Source organism: Puma concolor, chromosome A3, assembly GCF_028749965.1.
Source record: "Puma concolor isolate L17-30 chromosome A3, mPumCon1.1.hap2, whole genome shotgun sequence".
Taxonomy (NCBI): domain Eukaryota; kingdom Metazoa; phylum Chordata; class Mammalia; order Carnivora; family Felidae; genus Puma; species Puma concolor.
The window spans coordinates 129,539,427-129,561,224 of record NC_141669.1 but is presented as its reverse complement, the minus strand read 5'-3'; the positions used below and the strand labels follow the sequence as shown (position 1 = coordinate 129,561,224).

Sequence of the window (21,798 nt, the reverse complement as noted above, 5' to 3'; positions counted from 1 at the left end):
CTTTCTAAAAGATAGACTCCCAGGCCCCACCCACACCTACCAATCAGAATCTCCAAGGGAAGGGCCTGAGAATCTATTTTATAGTAAGTGACTCCCAGGTAATTCATGTCTTCAGGCCAAGTTTGGGAAACACCTCACTTAATAATAGCAGCTTAGTCACCAAACATTTACAGCTGCTAGCTGCTTAGGTGGGGCCGGGCACTGAGTGGTCTCAGGGATGGGTGGGGGGAATAGTGGTGACATTGGTAGCTCATTTATTAAGCACTTATTTTGCTCCAGGCCCTGTCCTAATGCTTTCTGTGGACTATTTAACTAGATTCCCATAACTCTATTAAGGAAGACACTCATTAATCCCATCTTATGGATAAGGAAACCAAGGCAGAGATTAGAATAATCTGTCCACTGGTCACAGAGCTAGTGGGTGCTGGGAATAGGAGGCTGTGCAGTGTGCCTGAGACCGTGCATCTAATCACACTTCTGTGCTGAAACACCAAGTGCTGGGTCCCTGCTTGTGCAAATTACTCATCCTATGTGGCCTCCACTCCCTCATCTGTGTAACGGGAATGCTATTAGCGTCTCTCCTGAAGGGCTGGTTAAGAGGATTCAAGATAGGACTTTTCCAGAGTAACCTGAATGCCTGGCTTTGATCATCTTTCAGGAACTAGATGATTAAATCAAAATTATTTGCGGGTGGGGAGGTACTATGTCGGGAATCAAGGATGAGAAAGATTATCGTTATTCCTGTACTCTTAGTGCCCCGCTGAGCCCTATGTGGGACGCTCAGCAGACACTAAGGTTGGGGAATAAGGAGATGAATACAGGCAAGAAAGCATCCAGGGACCACGTCGTCGAGGGCCTGGGCAGATCCGGTTTCCACCAGGCAGCGGCCATCTTCCCTTGCCTGCCGGCCTGAGTCTCGCCTCCTGTGCCCAGCAAGGCCCTGCTCCCCACAGACGGTGGGGCCAGCTCCAGACGCTAGGAGACACGGCCCCCTTCAGGCTCTGCTTACCACCGCACAGGCCCCTAATTCTGGGGGCCACTGAAAGGAAGTACCATTGTAAAAGAGCCCCCTCTTAGTTCCATTTCAATGCTAGGAATATGTATTGAAGGTATTTGGGACCAAGTATGAAAGAGAGTAGGGCACAAGACAGGCAGAGTCCTTGCCCTCAAGAGCTTAACTTCTGAGTATGGGAGACAGCCATTAAAACAAGGAATTGTACAATTATTTAGTTACTTTTTAAATGTTTATTTATATTTGAGAGAGAGACAGAGACAGTACCCAAGACAGGAAGGGGCAAAGAGAGACGGAGACAGAATCTGAAGTAGACTCCAGGCTCCGAGCTGTCGGCACAGAGCCGGACGTGGGACTTGAACTCACAAGCTGTGAGATCGTGACCTGAGCCGAAGTCAGACGCTTAACTGACTGAGCCACTGAGGCGCCCTCACAAAAAATAATTTAATGAGGTGTGAGTTGCCTAGCACATAGCAGATGTTCAGAACATTTGCCGTGCTAATACACATTGAGTAGGGTTTACAGACTTGACCAGTAAAAAACACACAACACCCAATTAAATGTGATTCCTAACAAACAACAAATAGTATTTGTAGCATGATATTCCTCACATTCACTTCTTGACTTGAGCAAATTATACTTCTGTGAAATATTTCATACGTATTTATACTAAAGTTACTTGTTGTTTGCTTGAAATTAACATGTAACTGGGAGTCCTGTATTTTACCTGAATATTGAGCAATGGGGCCACAGAAGTAAATAGGAATCCTGACCTCAGGAAACTTAATAGTATAGTCCGAGTATTTATACAAAAGTTTAGTAAATACTCTGGGGGCGCCTTGGTGGCTCAGTCAGTTAAGTGTCTAACTCTTGGTTTCAGCTCAGGTCATGATCTCGCGGTTCGTGAGTTCAAGCTCCGCGTCAGGCTCTGCACCAACAGCAAGGGGCCTGCCTGGGATTCTTTGTCACTCCCTTGCCTCCCCTCGCTCACACGCTCACTCTCTCTCAAAACAAATAAATAATTTTTTAAATACACACTCTGATTAATATCGGAAGTTTCTAGAGGAACATCAGACATGAAAGTCTGATCTAGGAATCCAAACTGCAACTGGGAAGCAAAAACAGTGGGGGAAGTGGAGGAGGGGGCCAGCAGGACCAACTATTTCAGAGGAATAGTGGGAGACCTGACACGCTTACGACGTGGAAAGGCCCGTATGGTCAGAGCACAAGGAGTAGGAGTGTCGGGAGTTGAGGCTGGAGAGGCAGGCAGAGGGCAGAGCACAGGGGGCCTGGAGGGGGGCCCTGGAGGGGCCCTGGAGGGCCACAGCAAGGTGGTGGGACTTTATCCGAGGGTAACTGGAGCCTTTGAAGGGTTTTCAAGGCTCCTTCTGGCAGCTTGGTGGAAGATGCAGTAGATGTTGGCTAGAGAACACTGGAGAGGCCAGAAGGAAAGCTGCGTCGGTAATTCAGGTGAGGTCATGGCGGGTTTTGAGATGCTGGTGGCAGTGGGATAGTGATGTGGGAGCTAACATCATAATTTTGTAACATGGGGTGTTGAGGTAGACAAAGGAGTTAAAGATGATGTTTAGGCTAACTCTTGAGCAACCTGGAGGGACGTGTAGCACCTTCCCTAAGGTGCTGGGGGGTGAAGGACCCAGCACGAGGTGTGGTAGTGAGAGGGCAGAGGAAGAGCTCACTCAGCTTGGGCCATGCAGAACCAAAGAAGCTTTCGAGTCATTCTGTGGACAGCTCTTAGAAGAAGCTGGCTCTGTGGGCCTGGAGCTCCAGAGAGCTGTCTGGTCGAGAACCACAGGTCTGGGCTCATCAGCACATGGACGGTAACGAAAGCCAAGAGAAGAGTGGTCAGTGGGGGGAGTCTGCCTGGGGAGAGGACATGGGGGGAGTCTAGGGCAGAGGCTGAAGAATTCCAACAGCTAAGGGAAGGGAACCGGAGATGGCAGCTGCCTAGGAAATAGAAAAGGAATATGGTAAAGAAATAGGAAAAGAAACCAGGACGGTGTTGCAGCAGCAACGGTTTCTAAGAGGAGGGCCGGGTCAAGAGCACGAAACAGGCTAAAGACGAAGTGGAGGGGACTAAGAGAGACTGACCTATCTGCTGGAGTCAGTGACGTGCCTTGTCCTGTCTGGTCTCTGGGGGAGGGCAGGGTTCAAAGCACAGGTTGGAGGAGCTGAGTAAAATTGGGAAAGGAGAAACTGAAGCACTGGGGGAGGACAACCAGCTCAAGGTGTCTGGGTATGAACTTGGAGGAGAGTAGGGGCCAGTAGGTAGATGGTGGGAGAAACCCAATCACGTTCAGATGCTATTTAGGAAGAGAGCCAACAGCAGGCGACACTCGACGCACTCAAGTGGGAGGGAGAAGGCCCAGGTGGAGAAAGGAGAAAAGGTCTAGATGATACTGTGAGCCTGTGGACTTCTGGCTTCTGGTTTCTTCACAAAATAGGAATGTTTACTATTTATTAAATGGCTCCCATTTATTAATCCCTTACCATGAACACTCACCAGTCTGTAATTATACATTTGATTATATGTGAATCCCCAGTGCCTGGCACAGTGCTGGCACATGGTAGGTGTTCAGTCAATACTGTGTATGCCTGAATAGGAAGACATCATCCATTTCCCCAATAAGGAAATTTTAAAAAGTTTTTTGGCCAAACTGAACATGAGAGCTTTCACCATTGCAGATGAAATACTCAAATGCCTGCCGATTCTCACTTACTTACATACCTAAATCAAAAGTAAAAATATTTTGTCTAGTCGAAGAAGTCAGAAGGAGGATCTTCTTTAAACCTAGACCAGGTCTTGTCACTCGAACCTCCAATGCTCCCATCTCACCCAGAGAAAAGCCCCAGATCTGCCCCCCCTCCGGCAGCCGCCTGTTGACAGGCTCCCATGACTGCCCCCTCACTGCCCTGCCCCAGTGTAACACACAGGCTCCCGTTAGGGCCTCTGAACATTCCCTCCAGGAACGCTCTTCCCTACCTGGTCAGCAGGCTTGTCCCTTGTTTCATTCAGGCCTCGGTTCAAATGCCATTTTCTTGATCTGTCTGGGATGACAAAGGACTTCAAGGACTGCCGCCGTGTGTAGCATTAGACCTTGTGATTTCCTGATGTGTAACCGGAGTCCAGGACTTAACTGCTTTAGCCAAAGGTGGGGGTATAAAGGCAGGGGTAAGAAGACTCATGGATTGCTGGTACTGTCCATAGCAAGAGGAAATGATAAAGAGGGAGGGGCATGGAGGGAGGAAGCTGGAGATGCTGAACTCAGTTTGGGCCGTATTAAATTTAAGGTTCCCATGGGATTGGGATCGGAACGGACAAGCCCAGGGAGAGAAGTCCAGGAGCTCAGTGCCCACAATGCAGCAGGCGTCCTGCCAGGGTTTTGTGTACATTGCTCCTTGAATCCCAAGAACTTTAAGATGCAGCTATTCCTGGAAACGTACGACTAGATAAAAGCAACACTTCTAGGGGCGCCTGGGTGGCTCAGTCGGTGGAGCGTCCGACTTCGGCTCAGGTCATGATCTCACAGTTCGTGAGTTCGAGCCCCATGTCGGGCTCTGTGCTGACAGCTCAGAGCCTGGAGCCTGCTTCCGATTCTGTGCCTCCCTCTCTCTCTGCCCCTCCCCTGCTCATGCTCTGTCTCAAAAAATAAAACATTAAAAAAAAAAATTTTTTTTTAAATAAAAAAAAGCAACACTTCTACATTTGTTTTAAATATGTGTAATTAAAAATAAGCAGACATTTGAATAGTTCATTTGCAGTGATAAACGCTCTTATAGTCAATTTGGCCAAAAAACTTTAAAAATTTCCTTACCGGAAAAATGAATGACTTCCTTATATTCAGGCATATATGTTATTTACTAGGCATCTTTTATGTGTCAGCACTGTGCTAGGCACATATTAACTGTAGAATTATAAATTGATAAGGGATTAGTAATTGGCAGCTAGTTAATAAATCGCAAATATCTCCTACTTTATAAAGAAACTAGAAGCCAGAAACATCACTCCTATTTTATTGTAGGGAAACATTTAAAAAAGGGAAAATATTTGCCAGATGTCCCACAGCCAGTGGCAGCATGCAGAACAAACATGCCATGACCTCAGATCTTAATGCACAAAACCCTTTACTACAACATCTCGGGGATGCTAAGTCATTGGAATGGAGCTGAAGCCACGTGTCTAAATAAAGCCTTACTTCATGGAGCCCGATCACTTCTTGCCTCACCAGAACTCCCAGCTGTGACAAGTAGGGGTTGTGTTCATTTCCAAGAGAGGACAAGCTCAGTGAGGCCCCACTATTAAAGCGTCAGAACAAAGATCAGAGCCAGATGGGACTTGCGACAAACAAGAATGTCTCCTTAGAAAGAGCAACAATCTTCTGGAGTCTCCTCAGGCCCAAACCTCAGCAAAAGGTGGTTAATGAGGGACACCTGGGTAGCTCAGTCCTTGGTGTCCGACTCTTGATTTCGGCTCAGGTCACGATCTCGCGGTTCATGGGGTCAAGCCCTGTGTCAGACTCTGTGCTGACAGCAGGGCCTGCTTGGGATTTCTCTCTCCCTCTCTCAAAATAAACGTTTGAAATTAAAAAAAAAAAAAAAAAAAAAAGTGGTTAATGAAAACAGGCATTACAGCTTGCCAATCGGATAAATTATGAAATTTATTTATATTTCACCTTTTAAAAGCCAGAACATAACAAATTTCACTTTCTGGAAAGTCATCTTATTAGAAATACATGAAGTGCACTTAATACAAGGAAATCAGTTTCTTGGTACCATTAGTGAGATGGACAGTCATTCGTTTCCTCAAATGAAGGCTTTGTCAAATTTCCCTCCAGATTCAGACCTCTCAAGTCAGGGAGGGCTAAGTGAATTTTTTCCAGAAATCACAGTGAAGGCGCTGACCTTAACATTTGGGCCCTCCAAAGCAACATCACATTAGAAAAGACTATTTTGCCTAGCAAAGGGCCCTGTCTTTGCTGGTCACTAGGCATCTGCAGCCCCCACTGGCAGGCAGGGAGAGGCCCACAACAGCGGTGCTCACAGGCCCCAAAGCTCCCTGTCACTTACAACCTCAGCCACTGACCAGAAAAACTTCCCATGTTCAGAGTAGAGAGGTCTGACACGAAAAAATGAACCTAAATCCACGTCTTTTGGTTATGTTCCTACAGATTAGACTGACACCGCTCTCAGCCTTGTATTTATTAATATTCGCAAAACATGGTGAACTTCAAGTTTCTTGAGCTAGTTTCCAGCAGTTTCCATTAACAAGTGCTCACAAGAGCTGTGTTTGCCTTTTTAACAGTGTGTCTTGTCAAAAGGAGACAACAGGCTGTGAGACTAGATTTCCCATGACCTCTGCTTTACAAGGCAGGTTTCACACACTGATTTACAGATGGAAATCAGTTTCATAAGGAAACCATTTATGATAGAAAAGCAATACTCAGATACTCAGTTCAATCTAAGTTACCAAAGAAAAGATAAAATAACTAGAGTATCTACTGGAGCCCCAAACCTCTTCCTTCTTATTCATGTGAGGACTCCTTCTCGTGCCTCAAGGACAAGAATGTAAGCAGGTTCCCAAACAGAGAGGCAAACATGACGCAGTCCTTTGAAAATACCATGTTAGTTCGAAAATCAGAACCAAAAAGCTACGGCCCTCGCACTGCTCTTAGCTGACCCTCCTCCCCACTTACGGATAAATGGAGTTTAACTTTCCTAACCTAGAAACACTTATTGTCACTAAAAAGATGTGGTTACACCTTATCCTAAAAAGGCACCATGCAGGCATTTAAGACTGAACCAGTTAACTCTAAGGGTGTGCAGGAGCGGTAGGAAAATAGAACTAATCAAAACTTCCAGCATCAGATCATGCTAAACCCAGAACATTCACCCCAACAGGCCTTTTGCAATGTTTCCCAGGAGGGACACTCCAGCTTCCGGCAGCTGCTGCTAAGGACCAACTAACAGAACCTCCGCAGCACAGAAGGAGCTCCACCACCGATGGGACACACGTTTGCCAGAGCTCACACACCTCACCTCAGGGACAAGGAGAGGAGGGAGGTGCTGGTCTCGTTTGTGCTATTCGTGACCCAGAACAGGTCCTGGCTGGCTCAGAGGACCTGAGAGATGCATACTAAAGGGGAGGAACGAGAGTGAAACAAGGGTAGGTGGAGAACCTGGATTCTCTTCCAGAAGAGGAAGCAGAAACTCCAGGGAGCAGCTAGGGGAATCAGAGACCAGACACATGACAGAGTTAACAGTAGGGGAGACCCCAAAGGAAGGGACGGCTCTGACCTGGGGACCTTTTTCCCTGTCAGAAGTGACCACAGCTCACTTCCAGGTCTGTTGTACATTGAAGGTGTAGGAGTCACAGGTTTCACGCCCAACACACAACGGACGCTCTGGAGCACGAGCTGGACAGTAGAGACCGCTCACTGATCGATGATGGAGCGCTGCAACACCTGATTCATCATGTCCTCTTCATCAACATCGTAATCCTGAGGGCGAAACACAGACCCTTGGCCCCGGCACCTGTCACAGCCGCAAAGACTCTCGTTCAATGGGGGAAGCGGGGCGGCCCAGTGACAGGCTCCGGAGACGCCTGGCCCAGCATGGATCCCAGCTTGTTTCTGGTGCCAGCCACGGAGCTCTGAGCAAACTGCTCGACCTCTCTGGGCCTCTGCCGCCTCCTCCTGAGGATGAGAACACTGATGGCTCCCTTAGACGGGGACTGTGAGGACCACAGGGCACCTGTGCGCGGGGCCTGGCACAGACCGAGTGCTCACATGGGAGGACTTTCACTGCAGTGAAACTGGACTTTTAATTCAATGAGGCCAAATTACCTACTTGATTACAACTTGGGAATTTCATCTGTCTTCAGGGCAGTAACAAAAAGGACAGTTATTGGGAAGTCTGAATCTCAGACACTCTCTTAGACTGAGAATACACATTCTTAGGACAACTTAGGAAAGAGTCATGCTTTCCTTCTTGGGTCCTGAAACACAGCCATTAAGACTGAATGCTGTTCTAAAATCCTCACAGCATACATATATATATATATATACAAACAAACAAACAAACAAACAAACAAACGTTCTACTTCAAGGGTTTGGCCAAATTTATCTATTACTAGAATGCTAACACAACAGTGGGTCCCTTCAAACCACTCAGCACTAGGGAAAGGACACAAACCGGATGACTACTTTTGGCAAGTGGATGTGTTTTGACCTAAGATGCTCTAAAAAACATGTGACACTGCATATGGAATTCCGCCTTTCCAGCTTCTTGGGGTTGGGACAGGCGGAGAAAACTGGCAATGCCGTGCCTGTGTCTCTACACACTGCTGTCAGCGGGAGCTGATGGCAGCATGACATGTGTCAGGTGCCGTCTGGCTTGCAAATCCTCAGGGACACCATTTCCATTACCTGCCTGGTCCCCATGGGCATCTGAGCTTCAGGATCCCAAGCCAGGTGCTGGAATGGGTAGAAACTACACATACCAAAAGAAAGTGGGAAAAACTTCTGGAAGAAAACCCAGGAGCAATCTTACATCATGTCTCACTGTAGACACAACAAAGGCTCTGACCACTCAGTGGGCTCACGAACATAGACCACACAGCTGCTGTTCCAGGGAGCCCATCACATCAATGACAAAACTCAACAATGGGACCCACAGCTTTCCAGGTAAGAGAAGGGATGTTGTTGTGCTGTTACCCCAGGGGAGAGATCAGGCCCCGGGCTCCAGACTCACCACAAAAGTGTCGTAAGAAAACTGGTGCCGGCGCTGGATGTGCTCTATGAAGTTGGCGCTGCGGTAGTTGGGGTCTCCCCAAGGCATCGAGGCACATATCGGACAAACCTTTCAACAAAAAAGCACGGTCTTAGGCACCTGACCTTTGAGCTAACATTAGCCCTCTGTGGCCTGTATCTGGCCTTTCTTCCAGGGCAGCTTTCCTGACACATCAGTTTAGGGCCTGGCCACTCCTTCATAGGTACATTCGTATCCCAGAAAACACTGTCAGTCTCCCACTCAGGTCAAAGACACGTGAGAGTGCCTAACGGCGTTGGCCATGATACTACCCTTTCCTGATCCCCTACTGTGGTCAGGACAATGTGTCAGCCCAGCAGGGGCCTAGACTATGGCCTTCTGACCCAGCACACAAAATGATCCAATAGCACAAAGAAAAACAAGGAAATGACAGATGAACAATAACCTGAGGAAGTAAAACACAACCTTCTGTGCTATTTTTACAAAGTAAATGCTGAGACGAGAGGGCTGACGTTGAAAAGCCCTCATGTAAGAAGTCGATTTGGGAATTACGGGGACCACATCAAAATAAAAAGCTTCTGCACAGGGAAGGAAACAATCAGCAAAACTAAAAGGCAACCAACAGAATGGGAGAAGATATTTGCAAACATATCAGATAAAGGGTTCGTACCCAAAATCTATAAAGAACTTATCAAATTCAACACCCAAAAACCAAATAATCCAGTAAAGAAATGGGCAAAAGACATGAATAGATATTTCTCCAAAGACATCCAGATGGCCAACAGACACATGAAAAAATGCCCAACATCACTCATCAGGGAGATACCACCTCACACTTGTCAGAATGGCTAACATTAACAACTCAGGCAACAACAGATGTTGGTGAGGATGCGCAGAAAGAGGATCTCTTTTGCACTGCTGGTGGGAATGCAAACTGGTGCAGCCACTCTGGAAAACAGTACGGAGGTTCCTCAAAAAATTAAAAATAGAACTACCCTATGACCCAGCAATTGTACTACTAGGCATTTATCCACGGGATACAGGTGTGCTGTTTCAAAGGGACACATGCACCCCCATGTTTATGGCAACACTATCAACAATAGCCAAAGTATGGAAAGAGCCCAAATGTCCATTGATGGATGAATGGATAAAGATGTGGTATACACACACACACACACACACACACACAATGGAGTATTACTCGACAATCAAAAAGAATGAAATCTTGCTATCTGCAGCTACATGGATGGAAATGGAGGGTATTATGCTATGTGAAATTAGAGAAAGACAAATATATGACCTCACTCATATGAGGAATTTAAGATACTAAACAGATGAACACAAAGGAAGGGAAGCAAAAATAATATAACAGGGAGGGGGACAAAACATAAGAGACTCTTAAATATAGAGAACAGAGGGTTGCTGGAGGGGTTGGGGGAGATGGGCTACATGGGTAAGGGGCATTAAGGAATCTACTTCTGAAATCACTGTTGCACTATATGCTAACTAACTTGGATATAAATTAAGTAAATTAAAAAATAAAATAAAAACAAAAATGAAATAAAATGAAAATGAAATAAAATAATAAAGAAGTCAGTTTGGGCGTTGAAGACTGGGAGGTATTTGGAAAGACACAACATGAAAGGGTGCTCCACAAGGCTGGCAATGGCACAGAGGAAAGGCCAGGAGTCAGCAGTACAGGCATTACAGGCGATCAGCTGGCTAGAATGGAAAATTCAGAGATGGACAGAGAGGAGCTGGGACAGGGAGAAGCAGGCCTCAGTGGTCAGCTTAGAGATGGAACTCCACCAGTAATAAGGAAGGTATCGTAACAAAAGGGATTAGCAAAAGACGAATCTGAAATGGTGGAAGATTCCTGGTGGAAGCAGCTGGGCAGGCAGCTGTGGATATGGGGCTAGATCATGGGTCAGGTCAGGAGACTGAGAAGGAGGTCACTTCCAAAGGGAAGGGCTGAAACATCAACAGTTAAGAAGGAGTTCTGTAAAGGGAGAAGGGATAGAACAGAGGGCCAATGGATGAAGGAAGAGAGGCTTCAACAGAGACAAAATAACCACAGGAATGTCAGAAAGCCAAAGGAAGGGAAAAAAGAGAAAATTAGGTTGTAGTACCAGAAACCGCAATGTTGGGTATAGAACTTACTTGAAAGGAAAAAGAGGAAAGGGTAATACTACTGAAAAGGACCACATTCAAACATTAAAAAAAAACAAAAAAAAAACAAAAAAAACCTATGTACCAGTCTGTGATACTTAAAGGAGTGATAAACACTTTCCTAGTAATTTTTTTTTAATGTTTATTTATTTTTGAGAGACAGATCATGAGTGGGAGAGGGGCAGAGAGAGAGAAGATACAGAATCCGAAGCAGGCTCCAGGCTCTGAGCTGTCAGCACAGAGCCCGACACGGGGCTCGAACCCACAGACTGTGAGATCATGACCTGAGCTGAAGTCGGATGCTTAACTAAGCCGCTCAGGTGCACGTAATTTCATATACATTCCCTTTCCCCACAACTATAAAGATACTACTCTCAAAAGGAAAATGACAGCTTTACACAGAAGATACCTGGTGGACACCAAGCGATCCAAGTGAACATTACCAACAAAGGGGCCAACAGATATCACATGACCCCTGAAGCGGCATCTGGAGGACACATCGCTTATGGAACGTCCCTGCTTCTAATGATGAAAAAACACACAAACCGAAATCCAAGGACCTCTTACAAAACAACTGGCCTGTCCTCTTTAAAAATGTTAAGGTCATGGAAGGCAAAGAAAGACCTAGCACCAGAGACATGACAATTATGTGTAACACACAGATCAAGGACTTGGGGGCAGGAGGATATTGCTATGAAGGACATAACAATGGTTAAAATTCAAGGGCAGTCCACTTTTTTTTTTAAAGTAATCTTGGGGCGCCTGGGTGGCTCAGTCGGTTAAGCGTCTGTCTTCGGCTCAGGTCATGATCTCGCGGTCCATGAGTTCGAGCCCCGCGTCAGGCTCTGTGCTGACGGCTCAGAGCCTGGAGCCTGTTTCAGATTCTGTGTCTCCCTCTCTCTCTGACCCTCCCCCGTTCATGCTCTGTCTCTCTCTATCTCAAAAATAAATAAACGTTTAAAAAAAAATTAAAAAAAAAAAAATAAAATAAAATAAAGTAATCTCTAGGCCCAACGTGGGGCTCCAACTCACGACCCCGACATCAAGAGTCGCATACTCCACCAAGTGAGCTGGCCAGGCACCCCTACAATTGTTAAAATTTAAACATGAATTTTATATTAGATATCAGATTATGTCAAAGTTATATCTCCTGAGTGTGACAAACACAAAAAACGTGATTTTCGAAGAAAATGCTCTTGTTCTTAGGAGGTATATGCTGCAGTGTGTAGGACAAAAGGTCATGGTATCTGTAACTCATTATTGAATGGCTAGCAAAATGTAGAGTATCACGCAGAGTATCATTAAGCATATACTGTAAAATGTTACCAATCTGTGAATCTAGGTGACGGGTACACAGCAGTTCGCTGCACTACTCCTGTTCATTTTTGTTTAATTTTTTTCCATAAAAAGCTCCTCTTACCACAGATTTGGTGTCCGTGCTATGGGACAGCTTGCAGTGTTCCACTAGCCCTTCCTGATCAAAGTTCTTCTCGGGACAGTACGGGCAAGGGAAGGTGTAACGGTTTGGGATGTTCCTGGAAGATGAAAGGCAGAACAGAAGAAATCTCTTTGTGAGTACCCTTCCACACTTCAATCTCCATACCTCCAAAAAGGAGCAGAGTTCAATGTGTTATGACAGGGATTCTGACAATTACCTGAGAAGCACATCAAGTGTTTTGAACATAACTTCATAGCAGAGCTAACATTTGAAGTGAACATCAGAGTTCTCCACACCCCACCCCAAAATGAAAACGGACAGATAATAGTTATACATCCGTAGCCAGCATACATCTGAATAATAACTATACATCCACTTCCCCAAACTCCTACAACTAAACCCTGAAACATGCAAAGTGTCCACCGTCTTCATAGCAGAAGAGGACCTCCACCTGAGGGAGTCATTCACCTTGGTTGAAGGGAGGCATCCTTGGTGGTGGCCTTCACACCTTCCATGATGTAATTCTGGTATTTGGAACAGGTAGCCACGTGGGCCCGGATCTTGGATAGGAAGAACTTAGGAAGAATGACAGCCCACAAGTTAGTCAGACCTTGGACCAGGTCCCACATAGTCCCAAAGCAAGGGCAAGGTGAAAACCAGACGTGTACCACCCTGGCAAACAATCACCAGACTCCCAGCTATGCTGACAGGGCTAAAACCACGTTTGCTGCAGGGGCTCTGTTAATACCAAAGCTGATGTCTTACTTGACCAATCCAGGATGTCTGCTTCCACTCGAAAATAACTCTCCTAGAGGTTTTTGTATTCAAGGTATGCTCTCTGCTCAGACACACTCCAAACCCAGGGAAGGTTTAAAAGTTTTATACATAGCATTTAAACTAGCCTCTTCACAGCAAGCCAAGAACCACATTCTATTATGTGCAGCAGCAAAAAGTAATCATTTAAGTATAAGAGATAAAGACCAGTAATTCTAGTTAAGGTACAGAATTCCAGACTGTGGTAAATAATCTTTAAAAAACAAAAAACAGAAATCCAGAAATCTGAATTCTATTTCTCCTACAGAATCTAGCCTTTACAAGTTGAAAAGAGAAAACCTAGAGGAGAGTGCTTCATCGCAGGTGTTCTAAAAAGAAAGAAAAAGTATAAGGAATGAAGAAAAAGGGGAGGTAAAGGGAAGATAAACATTTTCTGAGGCAGAATACACGTAGAGATATGATACGATACAAACATTAATCTTTAAAATGGAGACTATCAAAAGTATACAGAAAAAGAAAAATCCATCACGCATACATAAAGTAACGGGTAACTTCATTTCAATATCCTGAGTTCCAAAATTAAAGGAAGGCACAAGAAAAAAAGGAAGTTTCAATATTTGAGCTCTGGTTTACCATAATGCTTCTTTCTGTCTTACCTCCAGCTAAAGAACTTGACTTCGAGCTGCCAACCAAAGAGCTCCCAATTAAAAGGGATGGTAAATATCCCCGTTCAGAACAGTAGCCACTGTGTACCCTTAGTGCTAAATCATCTGAAAGGAAGGAGATGGGAACGTATATCCATCCTACGGCCATCCACACTAATGTGTTAAAGTAACGAAACTGACACGTTAGACTAGTAAGTCATTAAGTGAAACTTTTTTTTCAAAAATGAGAAAAAGCTCTAGAATTATATACTATGATCCTATTTTGTAAAATTCTGACAACTGTATTTGGTAAAAACCTTAGATCTGCGTTTGTCAAAGGGCAGAAAATGTTTTGCAGCCTTCTAAACTGAATCACTTGTAAAGAGGTCATCTCTGGGGGCACCTGGGTGGCTCAGTTGGTTAAGCATATGACTCTTGATTTTGGTTCAGGTCACGATCTCACAGTTTGTGGGATTGAGCCCTGTGCTGAGCCCTGTGCTGGGCTCTGTGCTGACAGCATGGAGCCTGCTTGGGATTCTGTCTCTCTGCCCCAGCTCCTGCCCCTGCCCCCGCCCCCACCCCCATTCACTCACACCCCCTCTCAAAATAAATACATTAAAAAAATAAAAAGGTAATCTCTAGAGTAGGAAACAAGCCTACATTATTTTATACTTTTGTATGATCTGAAATTAAGAAAATCATATTGATTTTAAAACCTGTAAGGCTGTGTGTATCTCTTGGAAAATAAGAATAATATTTCTCCTTTATTATAGATGTTAAATACACTGGATTCTAACAGGATTATACAACAGAATGGATGCACTTCAAATGCTTGGTATTGCTATTATAATCAAATAATTTCATACTGACCTTTATGCCATGATTCCTATCAAGTGCTAAAAAGTTCAAATATTAAGTTTTATATCTATATTGACACAGATGACAAAATTTTCCCTCAAACTCATTACAGCAGATAACTTTTTTGAGATGACCTCATCTTATGTTAAAACAATTAAGAAACAAAGGCTCCTGGATGGCTCAGTTAGTTAAGCATCCAAATCCTGATCTCATGGTTCAGGAGACAGAGCCCTGCGTCAGGTTATGCGCTGACAGTGTGGAGCCTGTTGGGGTTTCCTCTGACCCTTCCCAGCTTGCAAACGTGTGTGTGTGCTCCTTCCTTCAAAATAAATACATATTTAAAAAGAAATAAATAAACAGCATTGTCATTATGATCTAAAGTTACGCATAATTTTGGAAAAGCGCGTCTTTTAAAGGAACAAAATGGGATTAACGTTTTAGTTTCCAAAGCTACGATATATAATATACTAAACCAACTCTTAAAAAAGCAAATCAAAACCAATAAAGGTACTAAAATCAAACAGCACAGCCACGGCTGCAGATAACTAGCATGCACACGTGCTGTTAGTCACCTAGTCATGCTCTAACTTGAGAAACACGTGGCAACAGCTCTGTGTTTTTACCCCCTCATCGCAGAAGGACACCGACTTCCGTTTTACTTCCACATACATTTTTACGGCAGCCATGGCAAGAAGTCTCTGTGCTCTCGATCTGCCGCTCGAGCTCCGCGGCTCGGACGCCAGGTGCCAGAGCGCTGCGACACACCCCACAGACAGGCTTCTTCGGCTTCAGACATTCCTGCAGGCATGCAGAGCAAAAGCTAGAACAAGACACACAGAGAACCTGCGTCATGCATCGTGGAGACAAGACAACAAAAATGGATAAACTTTTAAAAAGACGTCAATGAGTAATGGGTTAAAAACACGTTGCTCCCTAACTCCTGATTCAAATGCGGAGTCCTCCCAGGCCAGAAAAGCAGGGGGTGGAGGTCCTGCAAAGCACACACAGGTCCACCAACAGAAACAAATGCAAAACAAAACGCCAACTATCATGGTACATGGTGAGAGGGGTCATGGCACAGTCTTCAAACCTCAGCACCTGCCACTGAGGGATCTGGGGGAGTTTTCCTGAACCTCGGTTTTTCCTCTGTGAAATGGAGACGGCAGTAGCTACCTCTGGGATTACCGGAATGGGATATGGATAGCAGACCCTTCTTAGTACAGTGTCAAGCACCTGTGAAATGCACCACAAACACGAGGTGCTACCATTAGAGGTGAATATAAAGCACCACGAGGACACAGAGAGAAGACCAACTAGTTGTGACCCAAGGAGGTCAGGGCTGGTAAGACTTCAAAGGCAGCATTCATGAAACAGCCTTAGAAGAAAGAGCTCAACTGCAGAAGGGAAGAATACTCTAGACCCTTCGACTTAAAAAATTCATGATGCACCTAAGGAAATAAAAGTCTAACGCTTTTCCTCAGAAACAGTAGGAACCCAGATGTTTAAAGATATCAATCAACAAGGCCAAATCCAAGTTTTAGAAAAATAGCTGAGGTTAACATGGACAATAGAGTTCTTGGTTTTTAATTTTTTTTTTTTTTTTTTTAAGGTGAGGAAAGACAGGAGCCTTGAAGTAGAAACCAAACAGATAGCTAAGGCAAGGAATTCTGAGGGCCTGAGGCAACAGTGAATTAACTGAAGAAATGATTCAGAGGGGGAGTCAGCAGTACTTGGTAGCTTACTGAGTTTGGAGAAGGAAAGTCAAAGATGGCCAAGTTTCTATCCTGAAACTAGGCAGGTAATAATGCTGAGATAAGAACGAACGGACACACAGAAAGAATGGACACTAAGACATGAAAATAGCCCAGCTACATACCCAACCTGAGACACTTAAGGCAGGATAATAAAATCTGTTAGGAAGAATTCAACACGTATCATCAAAGGTAACCTGTGCATCTCACAAATTTTTACTGTCTCTAAGGATTTTCTTCCTCTTTGTCATTAAGCTAGGTGTTAATACTGCCACATGAAACAGACCAGGCTGGAAGAAGGTGAGGGGGCCTAGTGATTCATCACTGAGAGTAAAGCAGAGAAGGAAACAAAATCCCAGTCTTGATTTTTTTTTTAATGTTTATTTATTTTTGAGAGAGCAAGAGGGAGCGAGCAGGGAAGGGGCAGAGAAAGAGGGAGATACAGAATATGAAGCAGGCTCCAGGCTCCGAGCTGTCAGCACAGAGTCCGACGCGGGGCTCACACTCACAGACGGTGATATCATGACCTGAGCTGGAGTCCAATGCTTAAGTGACTGAGCCACCCAGGCACCCTGATGTTTATATTCCAAAGTGGAGAAAAACACAAATGTTAATTTCCAATACGGATGAAGTATACGAAGGAAATAAAGGCAAAGAGATCAGCCGACATAGATCATACAGAGCTTCTTTAAAGAGGTAGTAATATTTGAGTGGCACCTGGGCGGCTCAGTCAGTTGACTGACTGACTCTTGATTTGGCTCAGATCACGATCCCTGGGTTGTGGGAACAAGCCCTGAGTCAGGCTCCGTGCTGAATGTGAGGCCTGCTTTGGATTCTCTTTCTCTGGCCCTCTGCCTCTGAGCTGAGACCCAAAACTATGAGGACACAGCCACACAGACCTGGACACAAAGAGGTACACACAGAGATGATATACCAAGTGCAAAGGGGTTTCCAAAAAGCAGGAAGGGAGGCTTTGGGACCATGATGGGTAGACCACTGAGAGAGGGTAAGTGATTAGGTTGGAGGGGTAGACAGGGTCTTGTGGCCATCACTTATTGTACCTTTTCTCAAAGGCAGATCACCAGAGTAACCCAAGAGAACTGAGGGTCCCAGAGAAACGAAGCCTAGATGGTAGGTAAAAGCAGCTTCAAGCCTTCCTTCAAGCACACACCAGGATACACAGCTCATTAACCAAATATGCACAAGCCACTTTGTGCTGGAGACATGCCCAACATGCAAGCCTTTTTTTTTTTTTTTTTTAACGTAATGTATTGTCAAACTGGCTAACATACAGTGTGTAAAGTGTGCTCTTGGTTTTGGGGGTAGATTCTCGTGGTTCGTCGCTTACATACAACACCCAGTACTCACCCCATCAAGTCCCCTCCTCAATGCCCATCACCCCTCAGTTTGTTCTCTGTATTTAAGAGTCTCTTATGGTTTGCTTCCCTGTTTTTTTTTCCCCTTCCCTTCCCCTATGGTCTTCTGTTAAGTTTCTCAAGTTCCACAGGAGTGAAAACATATGCTTTTCTCTGACTTATTTCACTTAGTGTAACACCTTCCAGTTCCATCCATGTTGTTGCAAATGGCATGATTCCATGCTTTCTCATTGCCAATTAGTATTCCATTGTATATATAAACCACATCTTCTTTATCCACTCACCAGTTAACGGACATTTAAGCTCTTTCCATAATCTGGCTATTGTTGAAAGCACTGCTGTAAACATTGGGGTACATGTGCCCCTATGAATCAGCATTCCTGTATCCTTTGGACAAATTCCTAGTAGTACTATTGCTGGGTCGTAGGGTAGTTCAATTTTTTGAAGAATCTCCACACTGTTTTCCAGAGCAGCTGCACCAGTTTGCATTCCCACCAACAGTGCAAGAGGGTTCCTTTTTCTCCACATCTTCCCCAGCATCTGTTGTTTCCTGAGTTGTTAATTTTAGCCACTCTGACAGGTGTGAGGTGGTATCTCAGTGTGGTTTTGATTTGTATTTCCCTGATGAGGAGTGACGTTGAGCATCTTTTCATGTGTCTGTTGGCCATCTGGATGTCTTCTTTGGAAAAGTGTCTATTCATGTCTTCTGCCCATTTCTTCACTGGATTATTTGTTTTTTTGGGTGTTAAGTTTGGTAAATTCTTTATAGGTTTTTATACTCTTTATCCAATGTCATTTGCAAATATCATCTCCCACTGTTGTTTGCCTTTTAGTTTTGTTGACCATTTCCTTTGCAAGCCTGGTTTTAAATGGTTCCTGTATCTTGGGCTGGCTTTCCGTTTCCCTTTTTTATTTATGGGCCTTGATCTAGTCCAGTCTTCTAGGTGCTCCACCCTTTCTGTTACAGCGGTATGTACAAAGTCCCTTCTCCAGCTATATGCCACTGAATTGCAGAGACACAGTCATTTAGGGCTTGAAATAAAGTTTTATAAAAACTCAATGCCCCATCCAGCCAGAGCTACAAAGATGCTGGTTTCCAAGCATAGACGTTAGCAAATATCTGCCACTTTTTGCTGAGCAAAAAGCACTTGGCTAGAGCTAAGGGAGACTTAGCTCCCCTCACAGGGGTGCATCTATCTGTCTTCAATCAGCAGAGTTGATGAACACCTCGAACTAGCCTGGTGAGTATAGAAAAGAGCCAAGGTTTAAAACCCAGTACTTCCCCCTTGACCTCTGACCTGGGGAAGGTTCATGTGGCTCAATAAAACCTCGAATTTTGCTGCTCTTCAGTTGCTAAATTGCACTAGATCAAGCCTCTTTATAAACATTAATGGTAAATGATATCCAATGAGGCGCGCCTGAGTGGCCTAGTCGATTAACTGAGAGTTAAGAGCGGGCAAGGTCAATCTTGCCTCAGGTCATGATCTCTTAAGATCGAGCCCTGAGACTGGCTGTTTACTGACAGCACGGAGCCTGCCTGCGATTCTGTCTCTCCCTCTCTCTGCCCCTCCCCTGCTCAGTCTGTCTCTATCAAAAAAAAAAAAAAAAAAAAAAAAGTAAAGAAATCCAATGAATTGGTCCAAAATTAGTAAATGTAGAAAGGAGGGCTGATCCAAGGAAAAGAGGATTCAATGAGCACGCTATCTAGCCTCCACCGTAACTCACATGAGTTTGCTTCCACCGCCAATTTCTCGGTTCATCCACCCATTACCCAATCGCTCCCCTACTCATCCACACCACTTTGATCCCTGTAATATCCTCCCACCGCACAATGAATTTTCACAATACTTTGAACACTTGTTAGTCTCACCTACCATCAATTCACTAGACTGTAAACTGAGGGCACTATCACCTTGTTTCTTACTACGCCCCAAGAATCTGGCACATAGTGAGCACACAAACACTTTAGCTGGCTGAATGGAAGATTGGAAGATGGATGCTCAGACACACGTTAGGCACTGGGGACACAGAGAGGGGCAATACAGATATGGTCACTGCCCTCATGATCTCGAAGTTTTGCTCTATGTAAGGACGAAGGAAGCCCCAGGAGTGAAGCAGAGTAGTTTAAGTAGGGATGGTGATAAGGGAGGTGGCTTAAACGGGGACTTGAAGTCTGCAAAGGATGTGCAGTAGTTGGCAGGGGAGATGCAGATGGGGTATGAAGAGTTCCAGGCTAACTCAACTGCAAGTGGGAACAGCCCAAAGCCAGAAAGAGCTTAGAGGACTTGAAGAAGCAAAAAGCAGTCACTGTGGCTGGAGAGCCCTTGCCAGGTGCCAATCATTCTCTGGGCTGGCAAGGAGACACCTGCAGTTCATCTGGGAAGGGTCAGACAATGGTGAGCCTGCCCCCTGCGAGCCTCGATGCCCTCACCTGCAAAATGGCTGCCAACCCTCTTCCTCTGCAGGACTGCAGCACAAATAAGAATACCTGTGAGGCCCAGCAGGCGCCTATCGTGCCTACTCTCCAGCAAAGGTGTCCTAAAAACAATACCAAGGTGATACCCATGATAAGCACTGCGGGAGACCACTGAGGAGATGCCAACTCCCAGCGGCGAGAAGTGGCCACATTTTCTACAGTTGTTTCAATTTAGGTGTGTTTGTGTGTCTGGTGGAGCAAGGCTTGGGTTCAAATCCCACCAACTTCAAGGCACCTACCCCAGCCCAGGGTCTGTACTATCATTTTCAGACACATTTCCTTCAGTCGTCCTAACCAGCGTATGAGCAACATGCAGGCCACGGAAGCTTAATCTCAAACAAAACGCAGCAAACCTCGCACACAAGTAGGAATGCCAACAATCGCTACCCGCAACTCCCAACCCCTTTCACAGTTAAAGGCAGACTGGTGAGATCTATTATCAAGACTTCCCTTTTGTTCTTTTAGTCTAGTTCAGCGTTTTTCCAGTTTCGGTGCACATTCGAATTACTTGGCAGAACTGGAGACATGACGCCATACGTGCCTTACTTTAGGAGCGATGCACAGGCTAGTCAATAGAAACTGCGGCTAAGGGCCGACTTTTTTTTTTTTTTTAAGTAAACTCTGACCACGTCGAGATCCAGAGTCGCACTCTCTACCGATGGAGCCAGCCAGGCGCCCCACCTACGGCCGAGGCCGATTTGAGACCCTCCCTAATCCCCAGCAGGGTGCCACTCCACTATCCGGGGTGAGAAGGAGCCTGACAGGCCGCCTGGAACAGAGTAGGCGCTCAACAGACGGCGGGATACTTGGAAGCGAGCAGGGCGGAGAAGCACGCCCCGCCAACTTCCACAGACCTTCAGGAACCCCGGAGGGCCCCGCGAAGAGCCGCCTGTAAACCGGTCCTTGGGCTTCCGCCCCGGAACCCTCCCAGCCCGGTCTCGCCCCTCCCTACCAGACTCCCCCCGACCAGGCCCAGCCTTGCCGCTTACACGTGACCACAGGGCACCTGCACCGGCTTCTCGTATACTTCTAAGCACACAGGACACGTGAAGCGGCCCAGGGGGTCGGCCTCCGCAGCGGGCCCAGCCAGCTGCGCACCACCCTCACGGTCCTGCTGTTGCGCCGCCATCTTGCTGCCGCGCAGAGCGGCGCAACGGCGGCCGACAAGGAGGAGCCCGAGGGGGCGGGGCGGAGGTAGTAGGCTGGCGCGCGCTGGAGGCGGGGCTCGCGGCCCACGGTGGGAGGGACGGGGTGAAACGCTGTGCGGTCCGGGGCACTTGGGGCGTGGCTTATGGGAAGGGCGCGAGGCTGGGGAGGGGCCAGAGGATGGGCCACTCCTCCTGGCCCTCGGACCGGAGGCTGGGAGGGAGGGTGAGAGGAGGGAAATCTGGAAAATGTGGAAGTCCCATCCAGAGCCCGGAAGAATTGGAACAGGCCTTGTGTCACTGCAGGTGTTTCCTCGATTTAAATCGTGACTGTCATCACTATTACTTAATATTTTACCCCAAATCGAGT

The 21,798-nt window shown here is 45.9% G+C and overlaps 1 protein-coding gene across 1 annotated transcript; it reads right to left on the bottom strand.

Moving 5' to 3' along the window:
- Nucleotides 1-5,670: 5,670 nt before the first annotated feature.
- Nucleotides 5,671-21,449, bottom strand: RNF114 (ring finger protein 114). Its single transcript, XM_025932825.2, has 6 exons — nt 21,273-21,449; nt 15,350-15,500; nt 12,873-12,979; nt 12,387-12,501; nt 8,780-8,887; nt 5,671-7,527 (listed from the first exon to the last, which is right to left on the bottom strand). Exons 1-6 carry the CDS (start codon nt 21,410-21,412, stop codon nt 7,462-7,464), a joined length of 687 nt encoding a protein of 228 aa, XP_025788610.1. The 5' UTR covers nt 21,413-21,449; the 3' UTR covers nt 5,671-7,461.
- Between the last annotated feature and the right edge of the window lie 349 nt (nt 21,450-21,798).

Coding starts and splice junctions, on each gene's coding strand:
- RNF114 (XM_025932825.2), bottom strand. CDS start 21,412: ATGGCGGCGCAACAGCAGGACCGTGAGGGTGGTGCGCAGCTGGCTGGG. Junction 12,502..12,872: donor GATGCCTCCCTTCAACCAAG/GTGAATGACTCC, acceptor TTCATCTTCCAG/GAACATCCCAAACCGTTACA. Junction 8,888..12,386: donor GCACGGACACCAAATCTGTG/GTAAGAGGAGCT, acceptor TTTTGTTGAAAG/GTTTGTCCGATATGTGCCTC.